Raw genomic sequence first — 20,533 nt, forward strand, 5'->3', positions numbered from 1 at the left:
CTTCAGGGAGATATTGTCTAGTTACATAGTTACTCTAGATGGTATTTTCTTGGCTTCTAGTTCTACAGTGAGGAACCTTGGAGTTATTTTTGACCAGAATTTATCATTTGACGCACATATAAAACTGGTTTCTAGGACTGCCTTCTTTCACCTTCGTAACATTGCTAAAAATCAGGAACATCCTGTCTCAGGGTGATGCAGAGAAACTAGTTCATGCATTTGTTACTTCAGGATTGGACTACTGTAATTCCTTATTATTGGGCTGTCCCACATATTCTCTGAAAAGCCTCCAGCTGATCCAAAATGCTGCAGCCAGAGTTCTGATGAGAACTAACAGGAGAGATCATGTTTCTCCAGTTTTAGCTTCTCTTCATTGGCTCCCTGTTAAATTCAGAATAGAATTTAAGATTCTTCTTCTCACTTATAAAGTTCTTAATGACCGAGCTCCATCATATCTTAAAGATCTCACTGTAAGATATTTTCCTAACAGAGCACTTCGCTCCCAAACTGCAGGTTTACTTGTTGTTCCCAGAGTTTCTAAAAGTAGAATGGGAGGTAGAGCCTTCAGTTATCAGGCCCCTCTCTTGTGAAATAAGCTGCCAGTAAATGTCTGGGAAGCAGACACCCTTTCCACTTTTAAGATTAGGCTTAAAACTTTCCTTTTCGATAAATCTTATAGTTAGGGATGGCTCAGGTAATCCTGAAACATCCCATAGTTAAGCTGCTATAGGCTTAGACTGCTGGGGGACCTCATCTGTCACACCTTTCCTCACTTTGCTCTCTTTTTCCCCGTTTAATTTATCAAATGATATTATAGAAATGCATATCCCTCTGACTGTTTTAAATGCACCCGCTTTGGTGCTTTTTTTCCAATATGGAGACGGTTCTGGTGTTACATCTATGTTGCATAGTCAATTGTTTTGTGGACAACATTGCTTCACTGTTATTTATTACCTTGAATTATGAGGACTATAGCTGGTCATCTTTGCTGTTGGTTATGTTTAACGTGATGGTTATGTTTAACGTGATGGTTACATCAGTGCTGCACGAGTAAAGTATAGGATTATAGCTAGAAATAATGGTACCTTACCATGCATTTGATATGGCCCCCTTAAGACTGAGGTCTGGTTGTAGGGAGGCATGGTTGGTGATGAAAATTATCGTTTAATCTTTCTCATTGCTGTGTTGATCCTGCCTTTCATCCACAATGTCTCCTTCTCAACTACACCTACATTTGCACAACGTTCCTATTTATATGTTCCCCATCATTTTTATTATCATTATTTCCAAAATAAAACTGAAAGGAAGAGCACCTACTACGGTATACTTTTGTCTGAGACAAAGTCCTATAATTTACTGCTACATTTTAATTCAATTTTGAATATTTAGTTTTTTTTAAAAATGGAGCAACAATATTAAGCTAGTGCATTGTTTTTATTATTCAGTACAAAAACACTGTATTGATGCACTCTACCCACCAAGTGTAATGATCATCCTCCCACATCTTTACTAAAACAGCTCAAAAGCAAAGTTTAGCACAAAAACCCAGAGAATGTAGACAACTAAATGTGTAAACTACAACTTAAACAAGTCCATTAGAAAACAATCCCAGGGTTTATACAACTAATTAACAAACATGTCTAATTAGCTCAACAGGTAACATTTGAAGGAATGCTTATATTCTCTTAATGGCATCGTCAATCTCTGAAATCTGGTCCTTTAGTTGGTTCCATTGTTCAGGGTTCAGGGAAATACCTATAAGAAAAAAATAAGAAAAAATCGGGGGGGACCAAAAAAAAAACCCCCACAGGATTCTTACACAAGTGCAGACTAATAAAAACATTCAGCAGCTACTTTGACTACTTGCCTTATGTGTCATTTCCAAATCAAAATGTACTGTATGCATGTCATTGATCCTGATTTTTAAAACATTAGGGAATGTGTTTACCTTTCTTCCCTGGCTTCATCTCACCATCTTGATTCATCCAGTACTCCCTGATATCAATCAGGACTTTACCCTTGAAGTCTCTTACGCTGACATATCTCATCTTCCCAATCTGCAAGTAAAAGTTGTTTTAACTATGGTTTTATGACGTTTATTCAAAATGCTCAGAAATTGCAGGCCTAGGCAGAAAATGCAGGGTGGTAGGGTTGTTTCCTCATCCATTATATTGTTGTAAATATGAATTGAATTCCAATTGGCTTGAATTGGACTATATTATTTAAGTGCCTGGAGATTACATTTGTTGTAATTTGGCACTACATAAATAAAACCGAATTGAATTAAATTGAAATATACTATTGTACATGAAATAATAAAATGCATTGATCTGGGCATATAAGCAGCAACAAACTGTACAGCCAGTCAGTTAAAAATATGAGTTTAACTCAAGTGGAAAATAATCAAGACAGTTGCCAATCTTCCCGGGACTGAACATCCCTGACAGTTCAACCCAAGGTCAGACCCTGCAATGCTCAAAGAGACCAACATCTCAGACTCTACAGGCCTCATTTAGAATATACATTTACTTATGGAACAATGTCCTTTGGACAGGCTAGATCAAAGAGGGGAGATATTTCATCATAATGCACATGAGCACGTTTTGAGAAAACCATATACATAATAGCAGCACAAAACGTCCAAGTTTTTTTTAAGCAAATGGGGGGGCATTCATTCTTTTTTCGCAGTTGTTATTCACAACGGCATATCACAGCGAGAGGCTCTCTGCTGGAGAAATGTTATCCTGGCTATTTTAGAGCTACCTGATGTAGCTCTAAAATAGAATACCTCTGTGGAGAAATTCAAATTAGTCAAGTAACTAATATAAACTACATATTTACAATGCTTGTATATTAAAACAAAAATGATAGTAAAAATAAACAAATTAATAAACACATTTGAGAAAAACAAAGTCAGCAATCACTGTTAAAAAGCCTTATGGCTTAAAGGACCTCCTGAAGCTCTCAGTCCTGCAGCGCAGTGAGATGAGCCTCTCACTGCAGCTGCTCCTCTGACCTGCCAGGATGCTGTGGAGAGGATGTTTATTGTTCTCCATCAAATAATATAACTTCTGTCTCATCTGCTGCTCCACCAGAGTTCTCAGAGGGTCCAAGTCCCTGCCCATCACAGAACTGGCCTTTTTCCACCAGTTTTGGTGCCTACAGTTTTTGTCTGTAGTGCAACTCCCAGCAGACAGCAGCATGGAACAGTTCCCTCTCAATGACAGTGTGATAAAACATGCACATCATGTCACTGCAGACATTGAAGGACCTGAGCCATCACTAAGAGGCTGATTTTAGAGACTTTACATAATTAAGTTTTACTTAACAGTATTTGTAAAATTACTTAACAATCAATTACAATGTGACAATCTATTAACTTTAAGGTGTACGGCTGAAATAATAAGAAATAAGGAGACAGAGCTCGGACTGTAACACGAAAGTAGTTAAATGAGAACAAACTGTCACAGTGGCACTGGCTCTGCTCCAAGACAAAGAAAAAACATCTGACCCCAATAAGAAAAGTGTAACATGAACAAATTTGTAGGAATGGAGGTGATGAGCAGTGAGTGAGGATAGCGCGCACCGTTAGCTGTGGTGGTCAAGGTTATTCAGAGACTGATACATTGGCAGACTTCAACCTGATTGAAATGCTGTGGTGGGACCTTATGAGAGCTGTAAATAAACCAGTGCTGCAAACCTCAATTAACTGAAGTAACTTTGGAAAGAAGAGTGGCCCAAAATTCCTCCACAACCATGTGAGAGACTGATAATGTCACACAGGAAACCATTACTTCAACTTAGAGAAGCTGCTGGATCAGGGGGTTCACTTAGTTTTTCCACACACTGCTTCTGTGTCTTGGTTCAGTTTTTGTTGCATAAATGATGACAATGTAAAATGTCATGAGTTGTTGTTCAGCTGAGGTTGGATTTATGGCCTGTTGCGTCTTAAAATGGGCAGGTTGATGAAAACAACATTTGATCTTATAGTCAACAAATGCAGTCAGACTGTGAATTTGATCTTACATTCTCATACTTCATACCTACATATAAATTCCCTGTCCCAACAACTGAAGTACAGACTACCAGTGATGTTATGCTGGAATCAGAAGCCTCTGCCAAACGCATAAACAAACATTACAATAAATATAATTAGTGTCCTTAAACAACAACAACAAAAAAAAAGTTAAAAATATTCACATAGAACCTTTATTGTAATACATAACAGTGTCGTAGTGTCTCATGGCACCTTGCCTTCATTGTTCCATACAAAGGCTGTGCTGAAGGTTGACCAGCAGGTGTCAGCATATTCAATTATATCAAATGCTTTAAACACAGCTATTTCAACACAATTGCTTCATAATGATTCAGTGCTTCAGAAAGCTTTGGTTTCTCCAACACTACAGAATACCTGAGATACTCACCTGGAACATATTGTCGTCCCCACTGCCGCTGCCCTTTGCAGAACCACCTGGCTTCGAGCTCTCTCCACTCTTTGCCTTTTTGGCAGATTTCTCTGGTGCACTCGGCTTCTTTCTCTTTGCCTATAAGCAGATGTTGCCCATTAAAATGTCCTCGTTAAGGATGGTGACTATAGTATTAAAGTCCAAAGTTAACTAGCATACAAAGCAGGGTAAAAGTTTACTAAAACAATTAGAGGGAGTAGTGATAAGGTTTCAGCCAGCTTTTTGCAGTAATAGTAGAAATACATTTCTACTTCTTGCTGTATGAAATTCACACACACACACACACACACACACCTTCAACAAATACAAGTATACTATTATACTGATGATTTAAGATGTGAAAGCATACCTCCTGTAAATCAGCTCAAATTTTAGTTTAGAAATATATATACAGTGCTCAGCAAGAATCCGGTTTGAAAAGTAAGATTTTAACCAATATCTCAATGAACACAAGAACAATTTCCACATTTTTAGCAAGGCTGAGTTTTATAGAACACGTGTTTAACTCCATAACATGAAATTAAGGTTAATAATATCACTTAAATCACAAAATCTTCAGTTTTACTCAAATTAGTTGAAGCTAAAAATTTATACACCCCTCAAATACTAATACATCTAATATTTTGTATGCCCGCCATGATTTCTAGGGACAGTTTTCTAGGCATGGAAGAAACATACAACATCTATCTTTATCTATTCTTCAAGGACAACGTCTTTTAGAGCCTGGATGCTGGATGGAGAGCGATGCTCAACTTGTATCTGCAGAATTCTCCATCGGTGTTTGACTGGATTCAGATCAGGAGACATACTTGACCATTCTATCAGCTTCACTCTGTTCTATTTAAAAAATGCAACAGTAGCTTTAGATGTGTGTTTTGGATCATTGTTGTGTTGGAAAACTACTCGACGACTAAGGGCACGGAGTGATGGTAGCATCTTCTCTTTCAGTATCGAGCAGTACTTCTGTGAGTTCATGATACCAACAATGAAATGCAGCTCCCCGACACCAGCAGCACTCATGCAGGCCCACATAAGGACACTGCCACCACCATGTTTCACTTTAGGCACCATGCATTTTTCTTTGAAATCCTCACCTTTGTGATGCCATACCGTTTTTAAGCCATCAGTTCCAAATGTATTGCTCTTTGTCTCATCACTCCAGAGTATAGAGTCCCAGTAGTCCGCATCTTCAGCATGGGCCCTGGCAAATTCTAGGTGTGTTTTTTTTTGTGCGTGGGCTTTAGAAGCTTCCTTCGTGGACGATACCCATGCATGCCATTCCACTGTGTCACGGGAAACAGTCACACCAGCTTGGCTTTCTACTTCTTTAGCCAACTGCATAGCAGTGAATAGCAATTTTCTTCAACCCTTCTCATCAGAAGACGCTCCTGTCAAGATGTTAACTTCCGTGGACGGCTGGGATGTCTCGGTGAGATGTTGCACTTCCATTTTTGGATCACTTTTGCTACAGTATTCTGACTGATATGTAAAACTTTGCTGATCTTCTTGTAGCCCTCATTACTGACTGCATGAAATGGGAAGGGCTTTTCTTTGCTAAGCAATGCCCTTTTATAGTCACCTGTCTGCTGGACACCTCTTAAATGAAGAAATACTCACCTGTGGTTGAATTCTTGTTAGAATTTTGTAGTATTGGTTTTGGCTATGGCTCTTCTCCTAAGACCTTAATTGGGGTGTACTCTTTTTTTCTTTTCAAAATGGGCTTGAATGAATGTTAGGAAAAAAAATTCCTTTTTTATGTGCAAATGAACAAATCTTGTTTGCTATCAATGACCCACATTTGAGAGTATTTTGTAATGTAGTATCTCACAGAAAATGTTGATTCTGAAAGGGAACTGAAGGTTTTCTGACAAATCTGGTGGGGTGTACTCATTTATACTGAGCACTGTATATGGCACCTGTCAAAAGTTTGTATCCTGACCCATTCAATTTCACAGAGTAGGTGTTTCCGCAGTTTGACTGGAAATGTGTATGTATCCCAAGTACATGGAAGAAGTGCTCTAATCAGAAGTAAGCTTTAAAGCACAAACCTTTGTGTCCACTTCACTGTCAGAGTCACTTCCGGATGTAGATGAGAGCACTTCCTTTGATTTTGGCATTGTGCTGCAACAGGAATAAAACAGTGTGTGATCAATTAAAGAAGATGTTTCAGGGCCATGGTCACTCCAGATCCCCTCTACAAAACCAGGAACCCTATCTTTAAGTAAGATTTTTAAAAGAAAATGTCAATATTCAGCCTTTGTAGCTTTAAGTGAACAAGTGAGCAGCTTTTCTACATTCAATAACTGTAAGCTAATTTAGACATGAAGCTGCCTTCTGATGAAATCTCTATCAACCAAGTATGAACAAGAGAAATAATTACAGCAAGCAATATTTCTTTAAAGACATTCAGTGTTATGGAAGTTTACAATGCTTATGATCATACAATGTGTCAAATTTTACCGAAATGAAGCCAAGGACACATGACATGAACTGGTTCAGAGACGCGAATGTTCTGAAAAAGCCTTTATCTCCTTTTTAAGAAAGACTTTTAGCAAATTCAGATTTAATGTGTTGGAAAATAAATTTTTTCTGAATCAAGACACTGCCCCTCAAAGTAGTTTTCATTCAAATAAAACCTCACTTTACTCTCCTGTTAGGATCAAAATAAGATTGCATAATGAGGGTTTTACACAAGTTGTTACCACATCTCTTCCCATTTAAAATGGGTGAAAGGATCTTCAGGCTGCAAATGGCTGTTTTCGATGATGAGGCTCAAGACCGGGTGGTTTTACCGTTAACTGCATCTGTAAGATCATTAAGGCTGCATATGTAGCTGATTTTAGGACCGGGTTACTCATTTGATCATGGTTAAGTGATCAAACAACGTCTCACGAACATTCCGCTACTTTTGACGGAAAATCATCTCAGCCACCTAATCTTTAGTTCTGGTCGCCTGTGTTGAGCTGACAGCAGCTGAATCCAGTCGTGATTGTTTCCGAATAAGATACACTACATGAATAGTTTAGCCACAGTAGCTAACATTAGCAGCGATCGTTTGACATGTGAGCCGTGTCGTTGTTCCTTAGCCCTATCAAACTGTTGTAGTTATGGAGACACAAATTGTTAATTACTCGACTAAACATAATACATATACATTTTTAACATGAGTATCATAATGTTAATGCTTACATGATATGGAGTTGCACGGACGTTTTAAGAGGAAGCGAAAATTAGAATTGTGTTCTTCTTCTTTGGTAAGATAGATATGACGCACCGATTAGGTGTTGCTGCCCCCCTCAGTCTGAATTCCTTCATTACGCTGGAGGCGCTGGAGCCTTTCCCAGCAGTCTCCTTAAATAGTCTTTAAAGGAATGATTTTCTAAAAATAATTGGATTAAATCTGCTGTTTTCTCGAGTATAACAAACCTGAGAGCTATTTAGAGAGTCATGAATGCATTTTTTTAGATTTCATTTATTTGATTACAGAGTATTTTCTGGGTGAAATTTCCAGGGTGGTGTTGTCTGTTTCTTCAATCTGACCCCCTCACCTGATTATTGCTATGCACTGTTAAAATTGTTGAATGAGAACATGTCAATATGAAAATGGAATACGTAAAATATGTTTGCACTACTAAACCAAATTGTTACAGTGTTTTCAAATATAGACTGCAGTTGGGTGTTTGTTTTAAATACTGCAGTGTTGTATTGTAAAGAATGACAAACAATATATGTGAAAAAAAAAATTTTTAATTGTTGTCATGGCGAAAGCTGGGCTGACTCACAAATCGTACTCAAGAGCAGATGCAACTCAGGGAGATTTGAGTAAAGACAAGGTTTATCAAAAGGTTGGTGGAGTAATTCGGAGAGAGATATGTCTAAGAGATATGAGTGTTATTCCTTACCGAGTCCAAGAGGGTTTCCAGAGTGGAGGGGAGGGTGCTGGCTGTGGTGAAGAAGGTACTGAGTCAACAGTGGGGCGAGCTGGCAGATGTCTTGGAATCCACAGTGGAGAGCTAAATCCTTTAGCTTGAAAATCCAGAGTGCAATGAGTAACAGATGAACAGACACTGGGAGCACAGGAGAACAAGGTAAGTACATAGAGAGTTTCACTAGGAACTGAGCTAAGAAGTCAGTTGGATTACCACTGTAGCAGTGATAAACAGTCTGGCAAAGACTGGTTGCTCCTGCAGATCCTTATGAAGGCGTCTTAATGAGCGTAGATGGGAAGCGGGTGATTGGACTATTTAACGCAGCCCAGATTAATCTCAGTTTAATGATTTATTTATGAAGCACCAAATCACAACAAGTGTCATCTGAAGGCATTTCAGAGGTACAGTACAATTTAAAACAATTACAATCCAATTCATGTAATACAATCTTCATCCAATCAAATTTTAATTCACTAAATTCCAGATGAGTGTACACAAGGCAAAGTTACTGCTTCCTGAACCCAAACTGACTGCTGGTTCCACAGAGAGGGGCCTGATAACTGACTGGGGCTTTTAGAAACTCTGGGAACCACAAATAAACCCGCAGTTTGGGAGTGAAGTGCTCTGTTAGGAAAATATTTTACAACAAGATCTTTCAGTTATGATGGAGCTTGGTCATAAATAGGTTTATTTGTATATAAAAAGAATTATGACAGTAACAAATTGAGTAACAAATGCATGGAGCAGTTTTTCTGCATCACTCTGAGTCAGGATGTTCCTGACTTTGGCAATATTACGAAGGTGAATGAAGGCAGTCCTAGAAAGTCCTAGATGTTTTATATTTGCGTCAAATAATAAATTCTAGTCAAATACAACTCCAAGGTTCCTCACTGTAGCACTAGAAGCCAAGGAAATAGCATTTCGAGTAACTATATAGCTAGACAATTTCTCCCTGAAGCGCTCAGGTCCAAAGACAATGACTTCAGTTTTGTCTGAGTTTAGAAGCAGACAGTTCTGAGTCATCTAGGTCTCTATGTCTTTTAGGCATGCTTGTAGTCTGACCAACCTACTGGGTTTATCTGGTTTTATAGATGAGTTCAGCTGAGTATCATCAGCATAGCAATGGAAATTTAGGCCATGCTGTCTAATAATGTTACCTAATGGAAGCATGTTGTCACGTTTTGAGTTTTGTTTTGTCATGTTTTCAGGTTCTTGGTTAATTTCTGTCATGTTTTTCCCCTGTCACATTAAGTTCACTCACATCACCTGTTTCTGTTCCACAGCTGCACGTCATCACTAATCACCTCCCCACAGTATTTAGTTTCCAGGTTCACTCAACTCATTGCAGATTCCTCACCTTACCTTGCATGCCACATTTCTTCCACAGTCTTGGCAGGTCAGGTTTTTGCGTCTCGTTAATTCATAGTCTTGTTTATTAATCCCAATCTTGTTTTGTCTCGTTTTGTTTTTCCACTGTGTAAGTATTTTTGATATCCGGCTCGGTCGCATCTTTTGTTCTTGCCTTTTGTTTTGTAGTTTCTTGAAGTTTCTTGAAGTTCTGCGTCTGGGTCCTCCCTTCCCGCACCACGATCCTGACACATGTATAAAGTGAAAAGAACCTGTCCAAGCACATAACCCTGTGGAACTCCATGACTTACTCTGGTGTGTGAGGAAGATTCTTCATTTAGAAGAACAAACTGGAATCTATCAGATAAATATGACTTAAACCAGCCTAATGCAGTTCCTTTAATCCCAATAACATGTTCAAGTCTCTGTAACAGAAGGCTGTGATCGATCGTATCAAATGCAGCACTGAGATCCAACAGGACAAGCACAGATACAAGTCCGCTATCAGAATACCTATACTTACATGTACATAGTTTTATGCAATTCTATTATGTAATGGAAAGTTGGTCCTATGGCCATCTAAGCAGATACAGTTACATTTCTGCATTTTTCTGTTTTATTCGTAATCATCAAAATACTCAAAATCAAACTATGATTAAAATATATATATTTAGAATATTGTTAATATTTTTAATTGCCTACTTTATTGCTAGTTTTTATACAGAGATTAAAGCATATTAGCCTCAGTCTTAGTGATAAACGCATTAGTTTCACAATTAATATCACACTAAAATAAGGGAACTACAACAGCTTCAAAACAACCAGCAACAACCAACAATTTTTTTTTAGACTTCATGCAAAACTCGAAATATCCTGTTTTTTTTCTAGACTTGGGGTAAAAATAAATAATAATAATAAAAAAGACATTCAGTTTGATTTCTAATGTTCTGTTCTTACCAACAATATAGATTTGCCTCTCAATATTTATCAAGAAAATGCAGACAGAAGTGTCTTGGACTGCCTCAGTGAACCTTAGGCTCGAGTGATTGGATCTCAACACATACACATTCTGAGTTCACAGCTGTATTTAGTGCTGTCCAACTGGCTCTAACATTCCTCCATGATGAAGAGCCAATAAAATTCCGAAGGAAATTGTCGCGGAAATTTAGTAATGCACAGTCAGTTATTTTCTTCTGAGGAGATAAGAGGCTTTCATAATAATATCTTGCAAGAGAGAACAACACAGTACAGAATACAGAGTTGCTCTGACCACTGAGGCAAAAACACACAGTTATATTGCCCGCTTGTCACGTCATCTGACTTTGGGTATAGTTGATTGTTCTTCTATCTTTCCTCCCCAACCATCAGTTGAGGTTACCCAGACACAGTCGTAAATACCAGCCTCAGCCCTGTCCCCCTTAAAGTGCAGCTATCTCATTATAACAAGCCCACCTTTGAAAAGAGGAATTTCAGAAAAACAGGGTAGGGTGGTACCTTGCAGCTCGGTCATTTGCAGGTCATACACAGTAACACTCAATACAATGCATATAAGAATTAATTTTCCATTACAAAATCCATAGGCGGCAAGCAGGCATAATTATGCCCCAGCCAAAAGCCTAATTTTGGTCAGATTATACTCGAAGAAAGTATACATGGCTTCCTCAAAGTAGTCATCAGGTGGTGCTATGATTATGAGTGGATACTGATGTGCAAACGTGTTCAGGCTTGGACCATTGTGCTTTTTCATGAAAAATGTTTTTAATAACTAGTAATGACAAGGTCTCTATGCTTACACTGATGAAGTTCCAGGGTAATATATTTGAATCTGTCAGAGGAATTCATTAAAATATGAGGCCTAAAAAAAAGGTCAAAAATCCAATTTAAAATGAAAATGGCTGACTTCCTGTATGATTCCATTTTCTATACCTGCTTAATCCGTCGGTCGGGTTGCGGGGGTGCTGGAGCCTATCCCAGTGGTCATAGGGCAAGAGGCGAGGTACACCCGAGACACGTCGCCAGTCCGTCACAGAGCCACACAGAGACAAACGAGACAAACAACCACACACACGCTCACAATTTAGAGACACCAATAAATGCATAAACATGCATGTTTTTTGGATGGTGGGAGGAAGACGGAGTGCCCGGAGAGAAGCCACGCATACACAGGGAGAACATGCAAAATCCACACAGAAAGGCCCCAGCTGGGAGTTGAACCTGGAACCATCTCTCTGTGAGGCGATGGTGCTAACCACCACACATTGAAGATGGTGCTCTTGAGCCATTTTTCCTAAAATATTTGCAAAGGTCTATATTCAGGGTGTAATCTTAACCAATCATACAAAGTTTGGTGAAGCTTGGAGGTTGAATGCTTGAGTAAAATTTTCATGTTTCTTCGTGAGGCATCAAATTCGACATGGATACATTTTGACAAGGTTACATCATGAAAAGCTTATGCATATTCTGCCAAACTTTTTAGTGTCAGGTATGAACTGTTCAGAATTTGTATGTCAAAATATAAGATACATGACTTCCTGTTATAAGTTGGCATGACTATTGTGTTGGTGAGACATATGCATTTAGATCTGTTCTGAGCGTAAGAGTGATTAAACTCGAAATTGAATATGTACGATTTATAATGTCATGCTATGATAATAAAATTTGCCACACCACCACAGACACGCCCTTCAGCGACAAACCACTGTTTTTAAACAAAGTTTTATCAACTTGTTATCTATATTATAATATTGTATAATATAATATTGAGTAATAAGCCCAACAGCAAAACGTGTGACTTCCTGCTGCCAGTGGGTCGGGAAAAGACAAGGCGGGGTCTATGACGAGGAAAAAATATTAAGATGTTACTCTGTTCAGGAGTAGATTGGGATCATGTGTGTGATGTTTGATACTCATTGAATGTATGCGGAGGATATATCAACTTTCTGTCTCATGGCGAAACATCAAAGTGTGGGCTGCTGTCACGCCCATACCAAATGCTGTACACCAAAGCTTTTAATAACTTTTAATCAGTCTTGGACTAAATTTCAGGCCTCTATGATGAAATCTCTTCAAGTAGTTTGTTCAAATGTAACGTGTGTGTGGCACCAAAATAACAACTTGACTCAAAATGGCCAACTTCCTATTGGGTTTTGTACATAGCTTCAAGAAGATTTGTCAGTCTTGACATATTGTACAAGACTGCCAAGCCTCATGAAAATCTAGGATCCCTGGCAGATCCCAGGTCCCTGCATCATTTAGGATAAACATTTGAAATATAGATGGCTTTCTCCAAGTAGTCATCAGGTGGTGCTATGATTATGAGCGGATACTGATGTGCGTGTGTCTAGGCTTGGGCCATTGTCAGTTATGCAAAATAGAAGTTTTGTAAGACAATGGACTACAGAGTTACAACAATTTTTTTCTAATCACTTTTGTGGTTATGGTGAGTTATCTCATTTCACTACCCTACAACTTTCTGAGCCATTTTCTCCAAAAAAATTGCATAGGTATCAGACTGAAACAATGCTTGCTGGACACAAACGCTAGCGTTCTTCAAAGGGTTTATTCTTTATTACATAACAAGACTACACAAGGAAGCTATGATCACTGGGTAGAAATATGACAGGTGCAACACATGAGGGTAGTGACAAGGACACAAGTGCAGACAATGATGACATGAACAGAGGAATCCTGTGAATTATAGTGTCAGAACTGGTTATCAGTAGGCTGGCGACACTGAACGTGGAAGTGGAGATAGAATACATACAACCTCCAAACTATACCAAACTCTGCATGTTTGGAGGAGTTTGGAGGTTGTATGCTTGGAATGAATATATATCTATCCTAACCTCCAAAATTGACCAAGCTTTGCATGTTTGGGTGACTTCTGGCTTTGCCACTGATGGAGTAAGATGCGCCTGCGAGAGTTCCTGTAAAACTCTCTTAAATTAACGTATAGGGATTTTTCATGAACTTTCAATTATTACATTTTGACTCCACAAGCTCATTGTGACTTCATTATGTGCTGATATGCCTCCATACCAGAAACATACGAATAACTCGGCAGCTACACTAACAAGGCCTACCCCCGACTGCACCCCCGGGGAGTGGTGTGGCCACCTCGCCACGGAGTGCACCCGCTAAGACCCCCCTCCAGAGGACGCTACCACCTTTCCGAGCATGACTTTTGTGGGCTTCAAGGCTGAACGAGAAAAAATGGTAGGCATTTAAGACAAAATCGTAGATGGCAATGACAGATAACTTTGCTCAGGTGAAGTCTGAGCTGCAGTATGAAGACAGAGATAAATGCTAAGATGGCGGCTATCCGGTCGGAGGTGGATGTACTTAAGGCAACTGTTAGAAAAATTATATAGTTATACTATAAGAAAAGCTGCAAGAATAAGAGTTTCTGTGATGTGGGGAGGCCTCCTCCTGTCTTTTGGTTCTCATAATACTATGTAGCAAGCAAAAGTGTTTTGACTGTCTGAATGCCTTTTCCCATAACATTGAATGTCCCTTTCCCATAACATTGTGTGGCCAGCAAACATAAACAATATAAATAGGAATAGCACCATTTTGAGCAGAACTTTTCTGACAGTAACTGTGATTGACATGGATGGCTCGCTGTTGGCACTGATGATGTGGTTTCACTCAAAAGTAAAGTGGACAAACTTTCAAGTTGTTACTCTTGACAGTAGATGTGAACTCCTTCCTGAACAAGCTTAACAGCTTTTATGCTCACTTTGAGAGGGACAACCAGGAGCCAACCACCAAGGCTGTGCTCATGACAGGACACCAATCTCTCACACTCTCCCCCACCGACGTGTCTGCTGCACTGATCAGGACCAATGCACGCAAGGCTGCTGGCCCTGATGGCATCCCTGGACGCGTGCTCAGGACCTGTGCTGGCCAGCTAGCTGAGGTCTTGACTGACATTTTCAACCTGTCGCTGGCCCAAGCAGCTGTCCCCACATGCTTCAAAATCACCTCCATTGTGCCAGTGCCAAAAAATTCCAAAGCTGAGAGCCTCAACGACTTCCGCCCTGTCAGCAACAACGATGAGACGGCATACAGAGAAGAGGTTCAGCATCTGGCAGAGTGGTGGGCCGCCAACAACCTGGCTCTCAACACCAAGAAGACCAAAGAGCTCATTGTGGACTTCAGGAAGAAGAGTGGCACACCCACCCCCATCCTTATCAATGGGACAGAGGTTGAGTGTGTCACCAGCTTCAAGTTCCTGGAGGTCCACATCTCCGAGGATCTCTCTTGGTCTCTCAACACCTCAACTCTGGTCAAGAAGGCACACCAGCGCCTCTTCTTCCTGAGGAGGCTGAAGAAGGCCCATCTTTCTCCTCAGATCCTGGTGAACTTCTACCACTGCACCATCGAGAGCATACTCACCAACTGTATCTCAGTATGGTATGGCAGCTCCTCTGTTGCAGAACGGAAGTCACTCCAGAGGGTGGTGAAAACCGCCCAACGCATCGCAGGTTCACCACTCCCCTCCATTGAAACTGTCCAGAGCAAGAGGTGCCTGCGGAGGGCGAGCAGTATTGTCAAGGACAGCTCTCATCCCAGCCACAGACTGTTTGAACTCCTCCCCTCCGGGAGGCGCTACAGGGTGCTCCGTTCCCGGACGAGCAGGTTCAGGAAAAGCTTCCTCCCTGCAGCGGCCACCCGGCTAAACTCTCAACTCTGAACCTCAGGGGGGGCCCTGAGGTTGAGAACATAAGTACAATTAAAACTACAAATTTTAAAGTTTACTCTTAGAAGTACTATTATGGAGCTAGATTATTTGAAAAACAGTGTTCTCCTGCCTTAAACCCACATGGGCATTAGGCTTGGGGCCAACATGGAACCTGCGAACAATCCCATATGGGTGCGATCTGACAATCAAATGTGGGGCCCATTATTCAGCCCACTTTGTACCCACATGGGCCCAACATAAAAATGTTGGCTGAGGAGTGACTGTTTTTTTATTTTTGGAAGGGACATGAACTGTGCTATTGATCCTCAACTAGACCATTCTAAACCGGGCTCAACCCAATCACTAATGGCCAAGGCCCTTTGCAATTTCATGTCTAGCAATGGCTATGTCGACCCCTGGAGATTTTCGTAATATGAGCAGTAGGCAATACTCTTTTTATTTGCATGTGCACCAGACATTTTCTTGCATAGACACTTTGTAGATGCTAAACTTATGCCAAAAGTGACAAATGTCATGTATCACACAATTACTGTCTCAGATCACTCACCAGTGTCCATAGATATTAAGATTTCCTCTAGACCTCGCTATCCTACCCAGTGGCGACGCCTCACTTTTATCAGATAACAAATATCATACATTTATTACTAGTGCTATAGAGGATTTTATTGCTCTTAACCAATCTGATTCAGAACCTCTCTAAAGCACTACTATAGGACTCCTTAATAGCATATTTGTGAGGTCCGATAATTTCATACTCTGCACACAAGGAAATTAAGGATCTCAACTATTTAGAAACTCTCATCTGACTTAGAATCAGTAGACAAACAGCTTGTGACCACCCCATCTGACAATCTTTTAAAGCAACGTGTGACCTTACAAACTGAGCTAGATCTTATCACAACTAATGAGGCGGCGTGCCTGTTGTTTCATTCCCGTTCCAAATATTATGAACATGGCAACAAGTCTGGTAGGTTACTAGCTCACCAGTTGCGTCTTCAAGCAGCTTTGCGTCTAATACCTCGCAGTAAGGATGGATCTGGAGCCTTGCAGGGGGACCCGGATGTTATTATTTAATAACTTATGTCTTTTCATCTTTTTCTGAATCCTTTTATAAGTCTGAACTCTCATCCGATCCGGCTGATATGCACAGGTTTTTAGACGAACTTCAGTTTTCTTCCATAAATCCAGAATTAGTTAACAATTATACTGCTCTGACCATTCAAGAATTAAACTCAGCTTTACAGAGCATGCAAACTAATAAAGCTTTTCAGGCCAAACTTACTCCATTACTTCACTCTGTTTATCTCAAATCTTTATCACTCAGCTCTCTTCACCCTACATTAAGACAAGCCTCTATTAATCTTCTTTTGAAAAAGGACAAAGATGCTGATATTTGTACCTCCTATAGGCCAATCTCTTTAATGAATGTCGATACAAAGATTGTTGCAAAGGCCTTGGCCCATCGACTTGAAAAGGTCCTTCCAACAATAATTTCTAAGGAACAGACTGGCTTTATAAAGGGGCGTCAGCTCTATTACAATGTTCACACTTTGTTAAACGTAATCTACTCGAAAGAAACAACACTCGTACCCGAAGTAGTGATATCAATTGATGCCGAAAAGGCATTTGATCGAGTTAAATGGAATTATTTATTTTTAATCATAGCTCTAAATTTGGTGAAAGTTTTATATCATTGTTACACCTTCTCTATACACTCCCCTGTATTACCACTAATAACACTCAATCCGGTTATTTTCATTATACGCCGATGACATGTTACTATACGTCACAAATCCAGTAGGAGCCTGTTCCGTCATTGTTTCACTCTTTCATAGATTCGGGCGATTGTCAGGGTATAAAGTTAACGTTGCAAGAGTGAACGTTATCCTTTTAATAAACTAGCGATGCAACTCTTGCAGTCAGCCATCCCTTTCAAATTGAATCCTTCAGAATTTAGGTATCTTGGGGTTAACATAGCCAAGTCGTTCAAATGTCTTTTTTTTTCTTTTCAAATTTCTCTCACTTTTTAGCCGAGATTAAGGCAGACTTTCAAAAATGGGGTTCCCTTCCTCTCTCCTTGATTGGGAGAATAAATAATGTCAAGATGAGTGTTCTGCCAAAATTTCTATTTATTTTTCTTTTTCTTTTCCCCCTTGTCCTGTCCAGCATTATGATAGCAGAATTGTAATCTGAATACCTTTTATGCCAAACAGATTTGCTTTGCCAAGGGAAGCTTTATAAATGGAAAGCTCCCCTTGATGGCCATCATCTGCTTATTTATCTATTTCTGTTACAATATTTAACATGTAATAGTGCCGAAGCGGACCGGGGAAATACAATGAAAAACCAGACAACCAGCAGCTACACCTGCAAAAAAAAACTGAAGACAATCCATGGCCTCTGTGGGGAATCCAGCCTTACCGCCACCAGAAGTAAAGCAGAGAAAAAACAAACACACAAACAAACAAAAAAGAGCACAAGTAGTGGAAATCACATACAACACAACTTTGGATATAGATGACCTCAAACCACAGGATAACACATCAGCTGCTTAGCGAACATGCTACTGGGCTAATAAATGTGTGTGTGCATAAACATGCAATACACATGGACCCAGGCCCCAGGAGCCCGAGCGCCCCCCCCCCCCGGCAGAGGCCCCACCCAATACCCGAGAGGGCCAGGCGCCCCAGACAGCCAAGCACAGTGGGCCAGCGCACAATGCCCCTGGAGTCAAGACGTGCCCACAGGTGGGTGAAGCCGCGAGCAGCAGGGAGAGGCAACGCCCTCCCCCCATCGGGAACAGCACAAGCAGGCCAGAGGACAGCAAGTCCCAGACCGAGGCCCAGTCATCACCACACACACTTCCACATCACATACATCCGCACGTGTCCCCCCTCCCTCAACTCCTCTGGGGTGCGGTGCAGCAGGCACACCAGGGGGCCAGCAGCCCCCCAGCCACTACAGACACAGAACCAGCAGAACAACTCGTGTGTGTCTGATAAGTAGTAATGTCTAAGCTGTAATTAAAACAGGGGTGGCGAACTGCAGAGTGCAGCAAAGGGGACCACCTACATGGCCCCATCCACTACACCCCACAGAACACACACGCCCAAAACCCTACGTGTGTGAGTGTGTGCAGTGCAGAGGAGCCAGAAGGGGGAAGGGCATGGGATATAGACCGGGGGAGCTTCTCTCCCCCGGAGAGGGCTGCCAGAGACTGACTGCAATTGGCATCCCCGTTTCCTGGGACCTGCCACAGGGCAGGAGGGCCTGTGGAAAATTTCTATTTATTTTTCAATGTTTGTCTATATTTTTACCAATTTTTTATTTATTTTTTTTTTAAGTTCACTTGGTTATTGGCGACCTCTATGGCAACTTCCCTCTGCCTAATTTTCAATTCAAACTACTACTACTACTGGGCCACAAACATAGACAAAAGTATACTCTGGTCCAAGTCAAAGCCAAGTTCTTCATGTTTTTCACAGTCATAGTCAGGTTTTGTTTTGCCATGTTTTTCCATAGTTAGGTTTTTATATTCTGGCTCAGCTGTGCTTTTGTTTGGATTGTTTATAATAAATCAAGTGTTTTACTTTGAAATATCTGCATCTGGGTCCTCTTTCACCACCTCGTCATCAACCCACCGTCATGACAATGACATGATAAGGGACTGAAATGTTTCGAGTATTTCTATAAAGAAGGAATCTTTTGTTCTTTCGCAGACCTGGTTACTGAATTCAATCTTCTACCCTCTCATCTTTTTAGATATTTCCAAGTGAGGAACAGTGCAAAATCCCTATTTCCCAACTTCCCCCACCTTCCACCCAATCAGCCATGGGGTGAACTCCTACAAGTTAATCCTTCACAAAGGTCTTTAAATCTCAAAGGTTTGCAATTCTATCCAGTCATATAATAATAATTTATCCACCAACACAAATGAGACTTGGGAGCGTGAACTGGGATTAATATTTGATGAATGCTGGTAGGATTCCACACTGAAAGTCAGTCACAAAACCTCTATTTGTGCCCGTTTGACCTTGATACAGTTTAAATTTGTATTTAGATACTATAATTCGAAAACAAGGTAGGCACAGATTTTTCCAAATAATGGTCTGTGACAGATGCGGAGACTCACCCTATAATCTTATGCATATGTTTTTGTCTTGTCCAGCTCTGACGAACTTTTAGCAAATTCACTTTCAATTCAAGTCAATTTTATTTATATAGCACCAAATTACAACAAATGTCATCTCAAAGCACTTAAATAATATAGTCCAATCCAAGCCAATTGGAATTTAATTAATTGTAATCATAATCCATTGAAATCCAATCAAATAATTTCAAAATAATCCAATTTATTCATGTAGAGCCAATTCAAAAAGGGAGTCGTTTCTCTCTTCTGTGGAGAGAAACGACTCCCTTTTAACAGGAAGAAACCTCTGGCAGAACCCGACTCAGGAAGGGAGACCGGCTGGGGTTTGAGAAGACAGAAAAAAGGAGGTAAAAACACCATAACACCATTCAAAGGATACCTGTTGGAACAGGGAAACACAAGTTAATAACCACAATAATGTCACATGTACATAATATCATTTGAGAAATTAAACAGGGGGAAAAAGAGAGCAAAGTTAGGAAAGGTATGATAAATGAGGTCCCCCAGCAGTCTAAGCCTATAGCAGCTTAACTATGGGATGTTTCAGAATCACATGAGCCTATCAGCTTTATCAAAAAGGAAAGTTTTAAGCCCAATCTTATAGGTAGAGAGAGTGTCTGCTTCCCGGACATTTATTGGCAGCTTATTCCACAAGAGAGGGGCCTGATAACTGAAGGCTCTGCCTCCTATTCTACTTTTAGAAACTCTGGGAACAACAAGTAAACCTGCAGTTTGGTAGTGACGTGCTCTTTTAGGAAAATACCTTACAATGATATCTTTAAGATATGATGGAGCTCGGTCATTAAGAGCTTTATATATGAGGAGAAGAATCTTAAATTCTATTCTGAATCTAACAGGTAGCCAATGAAGAGAAGCTAAAACTGGAGAAACATGATCTCTCCTGTTAGTTCTCATCAGAATTCTGGCTGCAGCATTT

The 20,533-nt window shown here is 40.2% G+C and overlaps 1 protein-coding gene across 2 annotated transcripts in view; it reads right to left on the reverse strand.

The window, feature by feature from the left end:
• Positions 1–1,415: 1,415 nt before the first annotated feature.
• LOC140310335 (activated RNA polymerase II transcriptional coactivator p15-like) overlaps positions 1,416–20,533 on the reverse strand; it is a 109,275-nt gene continuing 90,157 nt past the window's right edge. The window contains exons 1-5 of one of the 2 annotated variants that reach the window (XM_072388608.1): positions 7,656–7,735; positions 6,515–6,587; positions 4,425–4,544; positions 1,949–2,057; positions 1,416–1,755 (exon numbers count right to left, since the gene is read on the reverse strand). In XM_072388608.1, coding sequence (XP_072244709.1) covers positions 1,676–1,755; positions 1,949–2,057; positions 4,425–4,544; positions 6,515–6,583 — 378 coding nt within the window. In that variant the 5' untranslated portion in view covers positions 6,584–6,587; positions 7,656–7,735 and the 3' untranslated portion in view covers positions 1,416–1,675. Of the gene's footprint in view, positions 1,756–1,948; positions 2,058–4,424; positions 4,545–6,514; positions 6,588–7,655; positions 7,736–20,533 lie in introns of those variants that run through there. The other variant, XM_072388609.1, reaches the window with a different exon arrangement.

Source organism: Leuresthes tenuis, unplaced genomic scaffold (assembly GCF_036924035.1).
Source record: "Leuresthes tenuis unplaced genomic scaffold, fLeuTen1.0.hap1 SCAF_6, whole genome shotgun sequence".
In the NCBI taxonomy this organism is placed as follows: Eukaryota; Metazoa; Chordata; class Actinopteri; order Atheriniformes; family Atherinopsidae; genus Leuresthes; species Leuresthes tenuis.